This window comes from Pseudonaja textilis, chromosome 1 (assembly GCF_049901715.1).
Source record: "Pseudonaja textilis isolate UNSWEBS1 chromosome 1, rPseTex1.2, whole genome shotgun sequence".
Lineage (NCBI taxonomy): Eukaryota > Metazoa > Chordata > Lepidosauria > Squamata > Elapidae > Pseudonaja > Pseudonaja textilis.
The window spans coordinates 242,949,051-242,969,715 of NC_141990.1; the positions used below are offsets into that span (position 1 = coordinate 242,949,051).

At 34.3% G+C, this 20,665-nt stretch overlaps 1 protein-coding gene across 16 annotated transcripts in view; it reads left to right on the plus strand.

The window, feature by feature from the left end:
- USP47 (ubiquitin specific peptidase 47) overlaps window positions 1–20,665 on the plus strand; it is a 55,557-nt gene that overhangs the window by 2,494 nt on the left and 32,398 nt on the right. For 7 of the 16 annotated variants that reach the window (XM_026705614.2, XM_026705605.2, XM_026705633.2 and 4 more), the window contains exons 2-9: window positions 7,035–7,094; window positions 11,918–12,121; window positions 13,108–13,221; window positions 13,902–14,037; window positions 16,094–16,190; window positions 17,202–17,347; window positions 18,175–18,254; window positions 20,352–20,501. In XM_026705614.2, the coding sequence (XP_026561399.1) occupies window positions 7,035–7,094; window positions 11,918–12,121; window positions 13,108–13,221; window positions 13,902–14,037; window positions 16,094–16,190; window positions 17,202–17,347; window positions 18,175–18,254; window positions 20,352–20,501 (987 nt within the window). The remainder of the gene's footprint in view (window positions 1–7,034; window positions 7,095–11,917; window positions 12,122–13,107; window positions 13,222–13,901; window positions 14,038–16,093; window positions 16,191–17,201; window positions 17,348–18,174; window positions 18,255–20,351; window positions 20,502–20,665) is intronic. The other 9 variants (XM_087921123.1, XM_026705624.2, XM_087921127.1 and 6 more) reach the window with 3 other exon arrangements.

The window sequence follows — 20,665 nt, forward strand, 5'->3', positions numbered from 1 at the left end:
GTATTATCCACACTTTATTCTTTTCAACCACAATTAAATTTACCACGTTATGCTCTTGTATTTGATATGTAATATTATTATAATGAGATGGTTAGATAGTGTCATTGAGAGAGACAACATGAATTTGGGTAAACTCTGGAAGACAGTGGAGGACAAGGGAGGTTGTATGCTATGCTATCACATGCTATGATCCATGAAGAGTTGGACATGACTTGAATAACGTTTGAATTACATTTATTGATGTACATTTATTATTAGATTTTTGAATAACATTTATTATTAGATTTTTATCTTTTTGATATATAATATATTAGATCATCTCAAAGTGACAAACGGACCTAAATTCCTTGCCTGTTTTCTACACATAACCCTGTAAAGTGTGTTGAACTGAAAGAGAATGATTGACCCAAAGTTACCCAGAAGGTTTCTATACCAAAGGGAGGCCTATAGCTCAGCTTAACCACTACATCAAACTGACTCTCAGCTTACTTTCCCTCTCCAACTTTATCATATAGACAGTATAGACAAATATAATTCTCAGGAAAGCTGATTTATCCTGATTTAATCTTTTTATTTGTAAACTGCCCAGATTCACTTAGGTGAGATGTGTGGAGTAGAAATTTGATAAATAAATCTTGTTATTCATAAGTTCTTGTTCTCCTAAGCAAATTTCAGATTGGTAGATGTGTTAATAAAGAAAATTGTGCAGTTTAAAGTTTTAATCATCTGTAGATATCACTGGTACATTAGACTAAATATGTTACCACTCAAAAGAAGATATAAGTTAAGTATACACTTTCAATACCCTTGCAAGTTAGCATATTGCGTCAAATATGCAAAATGCTTACGTCGGGTTTTGATACGGATGTGTGGCAGCTTAATAAGTAAATTTTACTGTAAAAATAGTGTCATGTTTAATTATTTTATACCAGAGAGAAATGGGGAGGGGACTTTAATATTTGGGTAGTGACACAGCATATAATCACAATTAATTGCTGTACTGGAATCCTAATTCTAAATTTACTAACATATGCAGTATAGTACATCTGTTTTATGGCATTAATGTAAATACTTAACTTCATAAAAAGCACATAAATTGCTGTTTCTGTAAATAGTATGTTCCTGTTATTCCACCCTATCCACCATAATATTGCTACATCTTGTTTATCTTGATGTTGCAGTATTGTTTATTTCTTAAATCCTAGCCAGCATTATTCAGCATTTTTCTACTTTAAACCTTAATTCAATGCATTGGTATTAAATCAATCTTTTCCAACATTTGATTCATTCCAGGTGTATACACTTCAGTTTCTAGAATTTTCAGCAGTGACTATGCTAGCTGGGGACTTCAGAGAATTGAAGTCCACCCACCTGGAAAATGTCCAACTTGGGCAATGGTGTACTAAATGATAGCAAGGACATTATTTTGGCAGCAGTTTTATTTTTAAAAGTAATGGACAGCTCTGCCTATAAAGTTTTGAACCCTAATAATATGTAATGGTTATCTAGACATACATAGATCACAGATATTTATTGAATGAGAGTGAAAAGACTAATAGTTCAGCATTACTTGGTGTCCAAGAAGCAAAGGGAGTGTTTGGCAGTAATTATAGATAACTAGCCTAGGCTGGAATGATTAATGGCAGTCTGGCTGTTATCATTGTACTTCTAGTTATAAAAGATAGTATTTAGACTAGCAATTTAAACAGCATGAGCCATGAGGATTTAAAATGCTTTCTCTTTTTGTGAAAAGGATTCTGGGGAAAACAGGAAATAATAATTTTCCCAAATCATATATTTTGAAGAAATCAGTTACTTATATCTATCTATAAATAATGTAAAGAAATAGTTTATACTGTTAACATAATTTTATCTTTCTGGTTTTCTTAATTTGAGGTAATCTTGCTTTGAAATTAATATCATGTTTGTTTATTGAGAAATAACATCTGAATTTATGAATTCATTGCCAAATTATAAAAACATTTTTAAATTCAGCAGAGTTTATTTTTCAAGTATGTGTGTTTATGAATACAACCTACTGTTAAAAGTATTTATATATCCGAAAATAGAAAAAAAGAAAGAAAAATACTATTCCATATTTGTGTAATGATGACAAGAAAAACATGGAGCATGATACCTTTTTCCCTTTAATGACTGCTTAAGAAACATGGTAAAAAACATTATAACAACCAAGAATGCTTTTATTTAATACATTCATATGTAATTAATTCCTAAGCATTCATTCAGAGCCCATGTATTAAACTTTGAATGCTTGTTCCACAACGTGAATGAAAGCAAATTACTGATTTCTTTTTGAAGCTTAACAAATTCTGAGAAGAAATACCACTATATATTAAAAAAAGAGAGACCTTGATATAACAAGTATCAATCATATGTTGTAGTGGGGTTCATATATGAAAGCAGAGGGAGGAATAGAATTGTCCTGTGTGCCTTATGCATTTATGCATAAGATAAGGTGAGATGAGTAGTAAGAATGTCTGTAAAATAGACCTTGGAGAAGCACATTATTTGTTGTTTCTGTGTGTCCAGTCATAGGAACATTATCTTTCTGGGTAGGGAATCTTCCTATATCATGGCCTTGAAGGACAGCTGAAGGGAGAGCATGACATCACGTCAGGGTAAAGGCCCTCCAGTGGTTAAATATTTTGAGTTAAGTATGTCATGGGGAGGCAAAGTATCTGTTGGATTCACTGGCAATAAAGGTTGGAACGTGTCTATATTTAATTGCTATTGTGAGTTGTTTAATGAGTGCTTTGACTCAATCACATCCCAATCATCCCATGCTGAGTAGAACACCTGGGTTATCAGATAAAAGTACACCCACACAGTAGCTTCCACTTTTATGAGGTCTATCTCTAGTATATGAGAGGCATTATTTACCTTTTTGGGCTTGAAGAACCAGTCTTAGACATTTGGATTGAACAAATAGTGCAAAGTTGAAGAAGATGCCATAAAGAAGTTATGTAGTTGGCTTGGCTTGAAATAATATGAGTGCCACAGGTATATGTCTTAAGGAATTTTAAGGATGGCAGATTAAATGTATTACTGCATCATCTGCGTAGAGTAGAACAGAGATGTGTCTTCCAGTTTTGGGGAATGAAAGTTTGTGTTGAGATAGCTTACCATGAAGTTAATATTAGCAATAGCACTTAGACTTATTTACTGCTTCACAGTGCTTTACAGCTCTCTCTGCAGTTTACAGAGTCAGCATACTACCCCCCCCAAAATCTGGGTCCTCATTTTACTGACCTTGGAAGGATGGAATGCTGAGTCAACCTTGAGCCAATGGGAATCAAACTCTAGCAGTCAGCAAAATTAGCCTACAAAATGATTCTAACCATTGAGACACCACCATTAATATAAACATTTAAGTTAATATAAAAATGGAATAAGAGTGGGACCAATATGCAGCTTTGCTTAATGATCATAACGTAGTTGCTTTTAATATGATCACAGCGGTCACTTATGTAGAGTATGAAGAAAGTTGGTCCTAGAACACTGCCTTGTGGGACACCACTGTTGACAGATAGAGAATTTAATAGGACGTTCCCAATTTTGACCATTTGTTGTCTGTTTGACAGGAATGCTTCTATCCAGTTATGCAGGTGTCCAGAGATACCATAAGATGTTAGTTTTAGGAGTAATTTGTCGTGTACCACTGAATCAAAGGCTTTACAGAAGTCTATGTAGGTTGTGTCTATTGCTTTGCCCTGATCGAGTTTTGTAGTCCATATGTTTTTGCAGTGTAAGAGTTGAAGATTACAGGATAGTTTTTTTCTGAAACCAAATTGTTTATTAGAGAGTAGGTTGTTTGTCTCTAAGTGGAGGATAATGGATTGGTTAATAATTGATTCCATGACTTTACAGGTGACACAGCATAAAGAGATTGGTCTGTAATTTTCAACTAGGCTGAGGGTCTCCCTTTTTGAAGATGGGGATGACTGTGGCTTGTGACCATAGTTTTGGCAAGGAGCTGGTCCTGAAAGATTTTTCGAAGATTATGCTTAGAGGTTTGGCTATGGCAGTGGATAGCTTTTTTAAGAAGTAGGCACATATTCCGTCTGGTAGAATAGATAGTATATGTTATTTATTTATTTATTTATTTATTTATTTATTTATATATATATATATATATATATATATATATATATATATATATATATATATATATATATATATATATAAAATCACTCTGAGAAGCACAGAGCCGAAGACAGAAGCCTGAAGATGATGAATGAGACTTCATCGAAACGTTGCCTAGATACTTCGAATCTTACGCGGGAGAAAACCCGAACAACCAAAGATCCATATATATATGTGTGTGTGTGTGTGTGTTTTCTTAAGTTTTCGCGGGTACTTACATGTATGGCATTCAGCTTTGTTCGGGTATTTTCCCACGTCATTGTAGTTGTGCTTTTAAAGTTGTAGCAAAGTTTTGGCAGAATCTCATCTGCCATCATCAGGCTTCTGTATGGCTCAGAAACGTTGCTACAACTTTAAAAGCACAACTACAATGACATGGGAAAATACCCGAACAAAGCTGAATGCCATACACACACACACACACACACACACACACACACACACACACACATATACTATGTAGCATATGCATTACATATAAAAGCATCTGACATTGAAGGTTTTCCCAGTTTTTCCCATAGTTTAGTTCAGAATACAAAATCAAAAGCTACTTTAAACTGTGTGAAGGCAAGATAAAGAGACATATTGCAGGAGGATATCAAGCAGATGTAGGAATACTAGGCAGTAATAAATGGTGGATTGGCCTTCCCTAAAGCTGACTTATTCTTCTGTAACTATGTTTTCCTTTCCCAGCCAGTCCTGGAATTTCCATTGTAAGTGTGTTGCATAGACTTATGTTGATTGTGTTGAGGAGGCGGGTCCATTTATAATTATTTATTTATTTGTTTAATTTATATTGCTGCCTATTTGCCCATGGCGACTCAAGGTGGCTTACAGAATATAAAACCACATTTAAAACAATAAAAACTAATAAAAAGAATCAAATAAATTAATATAGTACAATATAACAAAATCATCCCCCACTTCCCGCCCTCTGCCCAGGCGACAGTAGATCACACAAGCTATTTAATGGTCTCCATGCCACTCTGGGTACCCCAGGCCCACTGGCAGAACCAGGTCTTCAGTGCCTTCTGGAAGAATATTAGAATGGGGGCTGTTCTAATCTCTGTGGGAATGATGTTCCAGAGAGAGGGAGCCACCACAGAGAAGGCCCTCCTTCTGGGTCCCACCAGGTGTATCTCCCTCGGGGATGGGCCCCACAACATTCCCTGCCTCCCCGCTCTGATGGGTTGGGTAGATGTGACTAGCAAGAGACTGTCTCTCAGAAAACTTAATGATAACCTCAGATAATTAGCAGGATCATGCTTTTACCTTTTATATATAGATAAATGATTAAAAGTCCCCAACCCTTGGGGATTCAGCCATAGATGTCAATGCAGGTAAAAAGTGAAGCCAGGGTGGGGGTAGAACTCTAAATTGTTTTTAATGGATTCTGAACTGATTAGATCTTCTAAGATCTTTTCTAGTCTTAGTTAAGCAACAAGATTCTTGATCTCTGTCATTGTCACTGGTGCCTATATTGGCAAATTTTCTTAGTTTGGCTAGGATGTCTACTTCCAGCAGAGATACCATGTAGAGTTCTTGCAAATATACCTTCCAGGTCCCGCAGGGGTGATGTGACAGTCCACCATAGAATGACAATTTCTTTGGAAGCTTGATGTAATATGCCAAATTGAGGATGAGCTATTGGATTTGACTGCTCGAATGAGTTGGGTCCTATTATTTTTTATTGCTTCTTTTTTGTTGTATGCCAGAAGTTGCTTGTAAGTATCTTTTCTTCTGGAGGAGGTCCACTGCAATTTTCAACATAATATTGGATAAATAAACCTATAATGTTAGCAAGAGCTTTTTTGGTATTAACACAGTCATCAAACCATGGCTTGAGTAATGCTATTTTTGCTTCAAGGGCACTGACCTTCTGTGTATCACTGAAATCAGGATAGGACCAAAATGAGAGGTTCCCTTTTCTGAGATATGCCCTGTTAGGTTTGGGATATGGAATCAGCTGAGACCCCAGGATAGGGGTGATGCAGTGGCAGTGCTCATCCAAAATACTTGAGAGACATCCAGGGACACTATCCAATAGATTACTGTGTGTGAGACCCTATTTATTAGGTTGGGCTCTAGGGTTTAGTTGGGATTATTGCTATTCTCCCGGTTTCCTTGCTGTGTGGCAATCTTCCTTTACGATCTTGACTCCAGGTTAGTGGTGGAGTTCCTCAGACTTACGGTCTTAAGGGACTTCACCTTGCCATCTATAGGTGTGGACTTGGAAGGTCATGGCCACTGTGACAGCCATGGCCTGTAGCAAGTCAGCCATGGCCAATGTATAATAGTGGTCATACATGTGACCTTTTATTTATGTCTGAATAGTAGCAAGGTGTTGAGGATTTGAGGGAGATACTGATTTCTCCCCTATCATAGTCATATCACAGTTCTGAATTTGCAGTTCTCAGTGTTGCCCACCCCTCCCTACAGGGAGGCTGGAGTTATTGTATTAGTCCACTCCAGACAATTAGTGGAGCTGGTTGGATTCCAGAGGGAACTGAAGGTTATTCCAGAAGGTCTGCTGAAGCAGTTGACTTGTTTAGTGATCATTCAGTTATGATGGTGGTGACAAATTACTACTTCTGTATTGTTCAGAAAGCTATCCAAACTCTTTCAAATGTATAAAATACTAGGCTTGATAGTACATTTTGGGATTTTCCTGACCCATTTTGGGGAGACACATAAAATATTTAAGTAACACCCTATTATATAACAATTTTTCTTCTTTTATATATATTAAATATTCATTTGTGTGAGAAAACAAATACTTTCATTGACTAAAAGTTAGCTTCTTTAAAAGCTGAATTTTTAAGTTAACATTTGATAGCATAATCATACTATTTTGTGTTTATATATCTTAGGAGATGCTTTGGAGATGCAGACAGAATATATTTGATGAAATGAAGAAGAAATTTTCACAGGTAGTTAGTTAAAGTGAATGTTTAAAAGAGTTCAGTTTTGATAGCATGAAATTAGTGCTGTGCACAAGTAAATAAAATGGTTTGTAAATGCACTAGAGTACTAATTTTTAATATATTTCTAAGAGTGCAAGATGATTTGGTATCTTATATGAAACTCTAAGCCTTAATTTTAATGACTACAAAAATCAAAAGCATGGTTTTGAAAATTCTAATGAATGATAATTTGCATGACTTCAACTTTGAAATTTATAGTTTCAAAACCTATACTAACTTAAGGTATTCTGGATAATTTTAAAATTTCAATTAATTTAGCAAAGGTACTACTCTAATACCATTTTTGGAATTCTAGTTAAAACAGCTTGCTTTATTTTTTTATATTAAGTTGTATTTCAGTTAACTGATGAATGTGAAGTATGAAATAATTGATGAAAGTACCTTGTGTATTTTATTTCAACTTTTCCCAAAAGTTACAGTGCTCAAACTTACATTTTGGTACACAAATACTTCTGCTCTTTCCATTGGATGTGGGACTTTTCTACCAGTAAAATAGACATGGTATATATATTTAAAAGTAAAAGAGCGGTTCTCTTACTTATTAGTTTTTTCAACAACTTCTGTGCTATTTTTTTATGGTTGAAATATTTTAAAGATAGTTCTCACTTAACAATCACAATTGGGAGTAGCAACTCTTTCATTAAGCAAAGTGAATATGTGCTTATGATCTCAGTTTAACTTTGCTTTGTAGAGTTTGTAAATGTGAGGAATGGTTGTAAAGTTACTATTTCATCACTATCATAACTGAACAGTCGCTAAACAAAGACTACTAGTAATGAGATGTTACTGAAGAGTAATAGCTTTAATGTGTCATAGCATAGTATTTCAAATTAGAAAAAAAACAAAGTATGACAATGAACATAATTCTGAAATTGCCCATTCTGAAAGGTAACCCTATGATCAATTTTTAATAAATACATGTTTTAATTTTTAATTCCCTCTTGTCTTTTGTGTAATTCAGTTTCATTCTAGTTGCAATGTGGCCTTTCCTAAGCAGAAAGAACAAAATAGAAAGGGGCCTAGGAGAGAGTACCGTTTTTTTTTCAAAGTGAGCAAGTCTCTGTATGTATCTTTGATTTCAAACTAAACATTTTGATAATCTTCTAATTACATGAATAGCATTATTAGACTCTCAGAGAGAACCTTGAATCCTCTTACTTGATCATTATAAAACAACATGGAATTTCAGGCAAAAATGGCTTTTTTCTAAATGGTGTGTTACTTTTTTTTTTTTTTTGAAAGAGCATAGGAATGTTAAGTCTTAGTTAATTTTTTTGTTTCTAAGCCCAGTGAAGATACATTATTTGACTTACTTAGAAGTACACTTGCTTAGTTCTGTAGGATCTAAAAATCTTGCCTTTTGATTTCTCACTGTCTAGTTTTCTGTTCTGATTTTTAATAATTAGTTTCTCATGCTGTTTTCAGTTATTAACAAATAACATTTTTATTGTAAGCACCATTCATCTCTGCAAGAAAAAAAGGCACTTTTAAAGTGGTTCTCCTTATAAATTCTTTGGAATCTCCAAGAAGGTTTGGGGAATTTCCCAGTGATTTAGTGAACCGTTTGATTATGTACCTGGTCAACCTCTGAATAACATTGCCTCCAAATGGTCTCTGCATTCATTGATCTTGGCTTACTCCTTGATAAAATGAGTAGTTCCTAGATATGAAACAACAAAATAAATGCCTAGAATGATGCTACCAGAGAAAAAGAACAAATGCAAATGAATATGAAATAAATCCAGATTTTTGCCTACAAATGGTGGTTAGGGCAGAAGAACATTGTTATGACTCAATGCTTATTACATCTGCAGGCTACTGCCCAGCAGCTTTATTGAAAACAACCAGTGTTTTGATGAAATAGGGTTCTCAGTGGGATACCCTACATTGAGTGAGTTGGATACTTGCCCGCATTAGCTCAACCAGAGAAGACGCAAGAAGATGGATTCAAGAGATGGTGAATGTCTCTCAAATGGAACATTTTCAAAGAGGCAGTTGTATACTCCTTTCTTAAGAGGCTCCCACTCCATCCAGTCATCTTGAACAACTTCTACCTTATCTTTGCTTTTTAGAAAAGGTATTAAAAGAAAGTGATCATCTTTCTTCAGAATGACATAGATGCAAAATACTTATATTCAGTCAAGATTTAGTATTTGAGCATGGGTGGGAAATTGGTAGGTTCTTGAGATATCAGCATTGGTTAGGGGTTAGAAGTACTTTTCTGCAGGGTTCTACACCTTGGTCACTGAGCAGTTTTGCAGAAGGTAAGATGGAATGAGAGATGAAATCATTGTGGTAGGCTCCTAGTTCCACCCCCTCCCTTATCTGTATGAAGCTTATGGAAGAAGCCATCCACTGGCATATGTAAGGTATCAAAATGTAGATTATCTCCTATATCTCCCTGGGTAAAAAATGTTGACTGGGTGGTTTAGGGGCTTCAAGGACTAGATGTAGAAAAACCTCATTCCAGTGAGATGGAATGGCAGTTGGTGGAGACACTTTCTCATCCCAGCACAGTTCACCCCTATTGCAAATCAGCTTCTGCATGAGAGGGAAATCATTTCCATTGCAACCTAAGGCCTCTCCTCCCTTTCTTCTTGTCCTGTAGCTCCTGCTACAGTGGCAGGTGGAAGTTGTGGCCAAGAGATGCACTACTCTTGGAATGAGATGAATTAGGTATGTTCATTTAGGCTCTTGTTACCTGTTGGTTGCATTTTTGCAATTCCTTCTACATGAACTGCCTTTGAAGACATCTTTAAAACTTCATGTGGCACAAAATGCATCTGCCTGCTTGAAGGTGAGACCCATTTCAACCGGATTATATTATTGTACCAACTTTATGGCTGCCATTTTGTTGGCAGATACAACTCAAGATATTGGATATTATCTATAAAACTATATATGATTTGAATCTTGAGTATTTTTGAGACATGTATCCATATAGAATGTGCCTGCCTAATACAGATAGCAGAAAGGGCAGGCTGCATGTCCTGTCCCCACTCATTGGGAGATAGATGGAATGGAGACCTCTTAAATAAACTCTAATACATTGTTAGTACAATACTATTAATATAGAGAATATATAATCATGTGATGGATGATTTTTTTTTAACCTCCTGAATTGGAAACAAAGATTATTGTAATTCCTAACCCCTATAAAATTTTGCAACAAATTTTTACTTCTCTTTTAAAGGTTTTAAATTTTTATTCAACTAATTGGTAAATTGGTTAATTTAGATGTCATTTCTTATCATTTTTGTAAATTTGGCCATATTTTTAAAAACGTATGGACCTAATCTATTAACCGTCAATAACATTACTTCTTTGAATTCGTATAAAATATATTTAACAAGGGATACAAATTAGATCTGTCTTTTATCATTTTTTTCTTTTCTCTTTGTTGTGGAATAATTAATAATAGCTACAAGAAATATTCACAAAATTAAAAGTTTAGAAGTAAGGAGAGAAAAATATTTGTTGATTTTTATCTCTAGGGCGTATGAGTCTTGGGTTATCCAAGCCACCTCAAGCAGTTTTTGGACTAACAAAATATTAAGAAGTAAAGTAAGGCTTGTAAAGTTTTGATCCACAGTCTGTAATACTGTCAGTTTCAGATAGGCTGCAGAACCAGAAATTCTATTGTCATAGAATTATCAGGCAATAATAAAAATATTATTGGACTGTGATTAGATAGCAAATATTAATGGAATGTAATTAGATAGCAAATCTAGCTGTGTTTCAATTGGTTTAAACTGCAGGCCTAGTTTATTTTAAAAGATTTGTGATACTGCTAAGTTTTGATATTGCTTAGAGTTGCTTAGACAACAATATGAGTGGCATATAAATTAAATACGACTATCTCAAGTTCATTTACACTATTTCAGAATGTGGTTATGCTAAAAAATGGATCAGAATGGTTGTATTTTTTAAACTGTTACAAGTCATAAATGCGGTTGCTAAATTAACAAAAAAAATCTAAAAAAATTCATTGCTTTGTAAGCAATTAATTTAAATAATTAAATTGGTTTAACAAAGCAACAAAACAGTTTTTTAGAACATGGGCATAGCAATTACAAAATATTTTCCACTGTCACAACTACTATGGTTTTGGAACTTATGCAATATCTTTCTTTGAATTAGAAGCCTAATCCAGCATGGTGTTTTAATATAGAATGTCTGTGCTAATTTGAACATGTCATAGTCATGGACTCAGTTTATGCTTGGATCTTCGTGCCAGCAGGCATGACTCTGTACTTTGTTCAGCATTGATTTCTGGCTTGTGTCTTCTTAATATATATTTTATATGCTTCCCCTATACTAATTCTGTGTGTGGAAAAAACTGCTTAAAAGAATTCATTTACATTTTCATTTGCATCTAGATATGTTTTGATAGTTAGCTATGCAGATTCTATGAAATAATGTCTACGTTTAATAAGCATTTAAGCAGCTGCATACTATTCCAGTCAACATTTCCTGTCTTTGAATATAATCAAATAAAAAATAAGGTTTTATAGGAATTTATAGTATAAAATTGGTTAACATATTCTAATTGAAGCTCTGGTTTGGATGATATAATTGTAACAAGGACAACGAGGACCAAATAGCTGTATTCAAGGGAATCTGTTGATGTTCTTCTGTTTTTGAAAAATGTTCATATATTTTGTTTAAATTTCTTAAATTTTAGTGTTCCGTCTGTGTTAGAAACTGAAATTGCATGACTTTCTAAAATAGAACATACTTTTGTAATCTCTTTGTTCCTTTCATTTCAGATTGAAAATGCTGCTGATGAACTTCGAGTGCTTTGTATAATACAAGATACTACCAATGCTAAGACAGTGAATGAGCGCATCACATTGAATTTGCCAGCTTCCACACCAGTAAAAAAGCTATTTGAAGATATAGCCTCCAAAGTGGGCTATGTTAATGGAACATTTGATTTAATTTGGGGAAATGGAGTCAATGTTGCTAATACGGTAAAAACAAATACCTACTAGTTTTAGGCATTTTAATAGAATTCTTTTAAACGGCTGATGTACAATATTTTTGTTCATTATTGTGGTATTTCTCATATTAGCACTTGTTTTCCCTTAATAATCCTTTTTTCTGGTTCAAGATAGTCTTTTATTTTCTCTGCTTGGATGTGATGTGGAAAGTTTTTCATAAAGTAATATATAAAAAATAACATTAATGCATTAATGCATTAACAACTAATGTTTAATAATCCTGTAGTAGTTTGGGTTGAAGAAACAAACGGTGCTGTTCGTTAGATTTTTTTTTTTAATCAAGACATTAAAAATAGTCAAACTCTGTTGAAAACATCTGTCTTTTAAAATGAGTTTCTGCCAATTATCTTCTTAAATTCAGCTGTTGCATACCCTGAGTTAAATCTATCTATAATATAAAGCCTGCAACATCTTTTATGAACTTTAGAAAAATAAAGCTTTATTTATTCATTAATTCATTTTTATCTTTCTGTTTTTAATAAGATCAAATCAATGTACATAGTTAAAGCATAAAATAATTAGAAATTGATGAGTTAAATGCTCTGGCCTGTAGTTTTATTCCTTTACCTTCTCATTAAAGGTCTTAGATATCCTTTACTTTTTACGGTAATACCTGTGAAATTTATTTTTAGTATTTAAATTCCAGTATGTTAGCACTTAGGTCATTAGGAGATTTATTAAATAATCATTATAAATTAAATGGCAGGCAAGCATATATTGTAATAAATGCTTAAGTTGTTATTAAATTTTGGCAGAATCTTGAGAAATATGAATTTTCTTTTTATCAGTCTCATTTATGCTTAACATAAAATGTGTTAATTGACAGTGATATTTTAGTATATTTATATTATTCTATAGGGTTAAAGGAAATATGCAGCTATTCTTCTTATGCCTGAATTTGGAAAATGTATAATAACAATTCTGTTAAATAAACAATTTTATTTGATTTACTGTAGACACCACTGGATTATTTGAGTGATAAATCTGTTGTTGATGCTGGTTTTGAGCCTGGGAAAAAGAATTTTCTGCATTTGACGGATAAAGATGGAGAACAACCTCAAGTGGCATTGGTAACGACATATTAACTTGCTGCTTCTGTATTTTATCACATGAAGATTTTTTATTCTGAGTGTTCTAATGCTTACCTTTGATTTTCATAGTCACTAAGTAAATCTTTTCTAAGAAACAAAACCAGTCTGATTTTCAAACATGCACTGCAGAGCACACATTTCTAATACAGTTGGAACAGCATAACATGATTTCAGATTTAACTCATTAAATAGGAGCTGCTTGTTCTGATCTTGAAACAGAAGTTCCCAGGGTTGGGTTATTCAAGAACTGCAATGTTTTGCACACTTTGGCTATGTACTGCATTTTAGGCAGAACCTAAAGAGCTGGTCCAAGAATGTGCAATTCTGTTGGTACTCTCATGGTATCTATTTTGGCTCTTGAAATATTAAGCCTAATCATTCTATTTAAAAAATACCAAAATGTTTTATCTCATGTGTTCTATAGATAGGAAAAGTAGTGTAGGCACTTCTTGCAATCCTTACTTAGATTAACTCTACGCTCAGTTCCCCACTCATTTCCTTTTTTTGTTTGTGTCTTTGTTTGAAACTACCTGTAATGCCAAGGATGGGATTCCTAATGTGAAATGTCTTGTGAGAACATGGACTTTCTTTAATAGGCTTTTTTCATTAGTTAATTATAAACTTGAAAGATACATTAATAGATGTACCCAATGTTTTAGGAGGAGTCTGGATCAGATGACCACAATCCTGATAGATTTATAGGTCCTCTACCAAGAGAAGGTTCAGTTGGCTGTTCCAGTGATTACGTTAGTCAGAATTACTCTTATTCATCAATTTTGAGCAAATCAGAAACAGGTATGGAGATGTCTTTTGTCCTTTTCCACTGGATATAGCAATACTATAATACTATCTTAAAACAACTTATAATATTGTCTTAGAACAATATAAGTATAGGAGAACAGGTTGTAAATCCCACTCTTCGTGTAATATTTTGAATGAGGAATAAGGGTTGTAGAACTACTGGTACTATAGTTGCTGTCAAGTTTCAACTCGTAAAGCATTCCTATGCTTGTTTTTGAGTTGCCATAAGCGGGGGAGCCTGAAGGAGCAGTACTCCTTATGCAGATGCATAAGGACAAGTGACAGAACAAATCCTAGGCAGAGATGTGGTTTATTTTTTTCCTCCTATAGATTGTTACAGGTAATTTTTGATTTAATGACCATTTAAAGCTATGATAGGCTTTTAAAAAGTTAATATCTACTCGCTACTGCATCATCACTACCCCATAATTACCTAATTGCATTTGGGTGCTGAACAACCAACAACTAATTGCTGTGCTCAACAGTCATATGACCATGATTTGCAATTTGCCAGTTTCCAGCATTATTTGCTGATTGGATTTGCTTAACAACCTTGTGATTTGCTTTATGATCACTGACTTTTACCTCAAAAATCTAATCCTTATTGTAACTACTAGGAATTTTTTATTATTAAACAGGAAAAAACCCTCATTCCAGTGGTGGGATTCAAATTTTTTTACTACTGGTTCTGTGGGCGTGTCTTGGTGGGCATGGCAGGGGAAGGATACTGTTAAATCTCTAGTCAGAAGTGGTATTTGCTGGTTTTCTGAACTATTCAAAATTTCCGCTACTGGTTCTCCAGAACTGGTCAGAACCTGCTGAATACCACCACTGCCTCACTCTTAGTCATAGGTAAAGCTTTCATTTTGTTCCATTTAATGAAATACAGATGTTTATTTCTGATAAGAACAATTGAGCACAAAATTATTTTTCAATATTTAACTAATAGAGTAATCATTCTTACTTAGAAGCAATCCATTTTCATACTCCCCTATGCAGTTCACCTTTACTGTGGTGGAAATCTAATAATTAGATTCTAATAACTAATCCTCTAAAATGCAATCATACTAGAAGGAAATGAAATTAGCTAGTATGTAGTATTTTTTCTAAATTGTTGTTTGCAGGGCAAATAAAGATACGTAATTAATTAGCATTGAAGTGATACGTCGCACTGCTAAATTACAAGGTGTTTAATATGTTATGCTAACCGAATATTGTAGTTGATTCAGAAGTTCTGTTTAAGCCATGTTTTTACTCCTGATATGTACCATATTTTTCGGACTATAACACACTGAAGTATAAGAGGGACCTAGCTTTTGGGGAGGAAAACAAGAAAAAAAATCTGTCTCTGCCTCCCAGCAATTTGCCTCCTTGCAGCCTGATCAGCTTCAGTACAGCCTGATTTAGCAGCTGTACAAGCAGCTGATCGTTGGTTGGATCTACTTCCTGACGATCAGCTGTTTCAGGCTGCAGGGATCGCCTATTGCCACCTCCACGTGCCCCATTTTTGGCCTGTTCCAGGCAGCAGGGATCAGAACGGGCTGAAAATGGGGTGCGTGGAGGCAGCAATAGGCGATGGCGATCCCTGAAGCCTGAAACAGCTGATTGTCGGGGGGCAGATCCAACCGACAACCCGCTGTTTGTGCTAAATCTGGCCGTGCTGAAGCTGACCAAGCTGTTTGCTGTTTGTTGCAGGGAGGCAAATTGCTGGGAGGCAGAGGCCGAAGTGTGGGGGCTGTCGGGTGGGCTTTGGCAACATTTGCTGTATAAGACACACAGACATTTCCACCCACTGTTGGGGGCGGGGAAAAGTGCTTCTTATATACCGAAAAATATGATATTTCAGAATTCTGAAGAAATGTATTTTTGACTATCCAATAAAGCTTTAAAGTACTGTTGTTCTGAGTAGATATTATTAGCAAAAATTTTGATTTTGAAAATCTGCAATAAAATTATAATAAATATGTTCAATAATGTAATATTAATTCTGAAATCTTAGTCTTATTCTTTTTAAGATGAGCATTATTACTAATGTTATACTATTTTTTAGGATATGTGGGACTAGTAAATCAGGCAATGACCTGCTATTTGAACAGTCTCCTACAAACACTTTATATGACTCCTGAATTTAGAAATGCATTATATAGGTAAGTATATTTCATTAGTTTTGTTATTGCCTTTTCTTGGGTGATGAAAAGAGAAACTGCTGCAATTAACAAATTATTTCACCTATTTACATAATTGTTTACAATCAATCAGTGTTCTAATGTTGACTATTGTTGTTGAGAATAGCTTCATAGATATACTTCTGAACTTAATCAGTACTCTCTAAAGCAAAGTATGACATAATCATCATTAATTTTCAAGGCAAGGATTTCCTGGAACATACTTGTAGAAGTATTTGATATGTCATTAGTTGTCGCATAGATGCAGTGATTGATAAGGAGACTTCCTCTGCAGTCTTTTTCCCCCCTTAAGCTTAAATGTGGATTCATATCAGAGAAATAGTAAAAATGGTTCATAACAAATAATTATAAAAACTAAAATCTTGGTTGTTATAAAAGGATTTTAAAGGACTATCTACAGTCCTATTGTAAATATTTCCTCTAAGTACAATTAAAAGTGGGATAGGTTCTTACTTGTTATCCACTATATGGTTGTGTAATTATATTTTGGAATATAAGTATGGGGGTATGTCTATGGAGTTTCTCTGTCATCCAGGCCATGGTTGTCCTAAAGGTACTTTTTCAAAAGGCTACTGACTTTGTTTTTCCAAAATTGTTTTTTGAAAAAGCACCTTTGGGAATGTAGATATTATTAGCTTTTGCAAGATTATCTCTTAAGAGTTCAATATGATTTGATGAATGATGACATGTCATAGTATTTATACTAGAAAATGTTCTGATTATGGAATACTTGAATATTCAAGCATGGGAATTATCTCTTCTAAAAAGTTTTAATATCAGGCTGTAAAGATCATATATTTAGCTTTTTTTTTCCAAATTGTATCATGAAGAAATATTTCCATATCAACTTTCCTTTCAGATATCGCTTTTTACTACAAATGAATGTTAGGAACATTTCATTTTCAACAGGGTGCTCTAAAATAATTTATTTTGTCTGTTGGTACTAATGTTTGTTTGTTTGTTTTTTAATAGATGGGAATTTGAAGACTCTGAAGAAGATCCAGTGACAAGCATCCCTTACCAACTTCAAAGATTGTTTGTTTTATTGCAGACCAGCAAAAAGAGAGCAATTGAAACTACAGATGTTACACGAAGCTTTGGATGGGATAGTAGTGAGGGTAATGATAATTAAATATTTGGTTAAATTATAATTATATTAGGACATATATTGTCTGATATTGTCTGTGTCCTGAATATCAGTTATGTACTTGATCAGGATATGGATGACTTTTACTTGGTCATATATTGAACAATCCCTTAGCATTCCTGTATAACTGGAGAAAGAAAAAAGCCACAGTTATGACATGCTGTCATATCTCAAATATCTCTAATTAATGGCATTCAAAAAGTAAGGATATCAGTAGACTAAAATTGGCTTCTGCATTTATACTTCTTTACACAGCTGTTGAGAATTTACCAATTTAATAAAGTTTGATAACCTATTCTTATGACAAAGCATTAACCAAAATTCACAGTTCACAATAACAGAACAATAAAAGTATAGGAAGATAATTTACAGTTCAATATTAGAAAAAAATTACTTGATAGTAAGAATTGTCTAAGAATAAACCAATTTGTCTATTACAATGGTGGACTTTTATTTTCTCCAAGCAGGTTGGAAGACATTTCTTTGAAGATGGTTTAATGTGTTTTCCTGCACTAAGCAGAACTGATGGCCTAATTTATTGGTTCTATTATTTAGTTTACTTAAAGTTCAGTATATCATGAAAAAGATGTTATACTACAGTTATGAATCCCTGTATTTTTTTAAAAAATGTTTGGAAATAATTGTAAGGACGGCAAAATGAGAAAGGTAGAGAACTTTCAGTTCTAAAACTGGCAGTAAAATATATTTAGTGTAATGCGCTTTTGTAACTGGGCTAACGAATTGCTGTGATGGGATGTATGCCTGTCTTAATTAAATATCACTTTCGTTTTATAACAGCATGGCAGCAGCATGATGTGCAGGAACTCTGTAGAGTTATGTTTGATGCTTTGGAACAAAAATGGAAACAAACGGAACAGGTATAATATTTTGGGGGTGGTTCTTGTGGTAATGAGATAACAAGAAATAATAAATAATTAGAAAAGTTAATAAAACAGTATTATACTTATCCTAGATTTAAAGGCTAGTTTTAAACATTGGGATGAAATGGAAAAATTGTGCATTGTTTATACAGAACCGTTGAAATTTGAGGAATTCATTCTGTATGCATTTTATATGAAATCTCATTATTTTGCAATATAATACTCTGGGAGACATCTTTAAGTGGATTGTAGTCTCTTTCCATCAAGTAAGAGTTATATGATCCTTCTAGAATTTGTATCTTACTTTATTTCTTCAAGTTGGAGTCTCCTGGTAAAATCCCCTTTGCTCAGGAGCCATCCTAATTCTTTTGAGCTTATCTTGTTTTCCCCTCACAACCTTTAAAATTCAGTCTATCTTGTGTGTGTATTATAAAAAGAACTTAGTTATTCCTTTTTACTTGTTTTTGCCAAAAGCTGCAACTTGCTGCTTCCAGTGAGTCTCATAGTACTTCTGTATATACATGCCTAAAGTAATCAGAAACTACCCCTATCCCTATATATATATATTGATTGTTACCACTACGATCAGTTTTCAGGACAAGCAGTCTCAATACTCTTAATGTGAAAGCAAACATTACTGCTGGAGGAAACAATTGATAACTTTACTCAAATTAAGCACTAGTGGGCAATTCAATTCAATTGTGACATTGCTCACAGAAAGCTTTGGTGGTCTAGGCCTGTGATGGCAAACCTATGGCACGCATGCCAGAAGTGGCACGCAGAGCCATATCTGCCCGCACACGAGCTGTCGCCCCAGCTCAGTTCTACTGCGCATGCACATGCACCTGCCACCAGCCAGCTGATTTTCGGGTATCTGCCGTGCATACGCAGGGGGGCGGGGCACATGCAGGAGAAGTATGCTCACGGGGCAGGGAGGTTGCTTTGCATTACATTACGGGTGCACTTTCAGCACATGATGACAAAAAGGTTAGCCATCCACTGGTCTAGGCTATTCAGCATTGATTCCATCATGTTGTGTTTCAAATAGATGGTTTCCATTTAACGTATTTACACTTCTACAAATGCAAAATAGTGCCGTAGCTGTTGTCCAAGGGAGATCTCACAATATCTCCTGCAATATTTTCTACTTTATCTTAATTATAATACGGAGCCCTTGCACAAAGGCGTCTTTGCTCTTTATCTAAGGGTGTCTGAACCAGTCAGTAGACGGATATTTGGCTATTACCCACAAGTTTCTTAAAAAGCTGTTACTTGTGAGTCCTTTATATTCTTTAAATCTGTATATGGGTAGTCCTTGACATACAACCATTTGTTTAGTTATCATTCAAAGCTACCACAGTACTTAAAAAAGTGACTGGAGATGGGTCTAGATTCCTTGTGGCAATTCAGCATTGAATCTATCACATGACTCCTACTTTTCCCTTTCTTGTATACAGTATATTCATTACTGTACTAATTGTCCACTGTTTCTTGTCCAGTTCAAGAATGTACCAAAAAATATTTTGAAATCTATATATTTGATTAAATATATCTGCATAAGAAAAAGAACATTAAAATCATTTTATATATAAATATGGCTGTAAAAAAAGACTTAAAAAGTGAAAACCATATGCATTTATAAATATATATGAAATTGATATGGGCTTTCAGTAGAATTAGGCATGTATACTTTAATTGGAATAGAAATAAGCAGAATTGTCATTAAACCTGACTAAGACAAATTGGATAAATATCTGCCATGAATTTAGATTCAATTCTATTTTCACTTTAAAAAGTAACTGAAAACAGGCTGACATAAGGAATAGCCAGAGCAATAGCAATGAATTTTAAATATATTCTTTCTTTCTTTCTTTCTTTCTTTCTTTCTTTCTTTCTTTCTTTCTTTCTTTCTTTCTATCTATTTTAAAGAATGCTATTAATTAGCTTAAGGATGAAAGGCAGAATTTAGAATATATACTGTAAAATATTCTTTTGCAGTTTAGAATATGTAAGCCAATTCTTCAGGAAATAATCCTTCATAAAGGTAAACAAATTTGTTTTTGGAATATTGAAATATTTTTTCCTCAAATGCAGGCTGATCTCATAAATCAGCTCTACCAGGGCAAGCTGAAGGACTATGTAAGATGCCTGGAATGTGGCTATGAGAGCTGGAGAATTGATACTTACCTGGATATTCCATTGGTTATTCGACCTTATGGCGCCAATCAGGCCTTTGCTAGTGTGGTGTGTATGTTAAACTGAATGCTACTGTGTCTCTATATAATAATGCCACAGTACTGTCACTTCTTTAAAGGTAAGCATCATCCTGGAAACTCCATCTTGGGTTGTCCGCCTTTGGTAGTAGACCAGCTAGCAAGCTTTAGAAGACCCTTCAATGAGTCCTACTA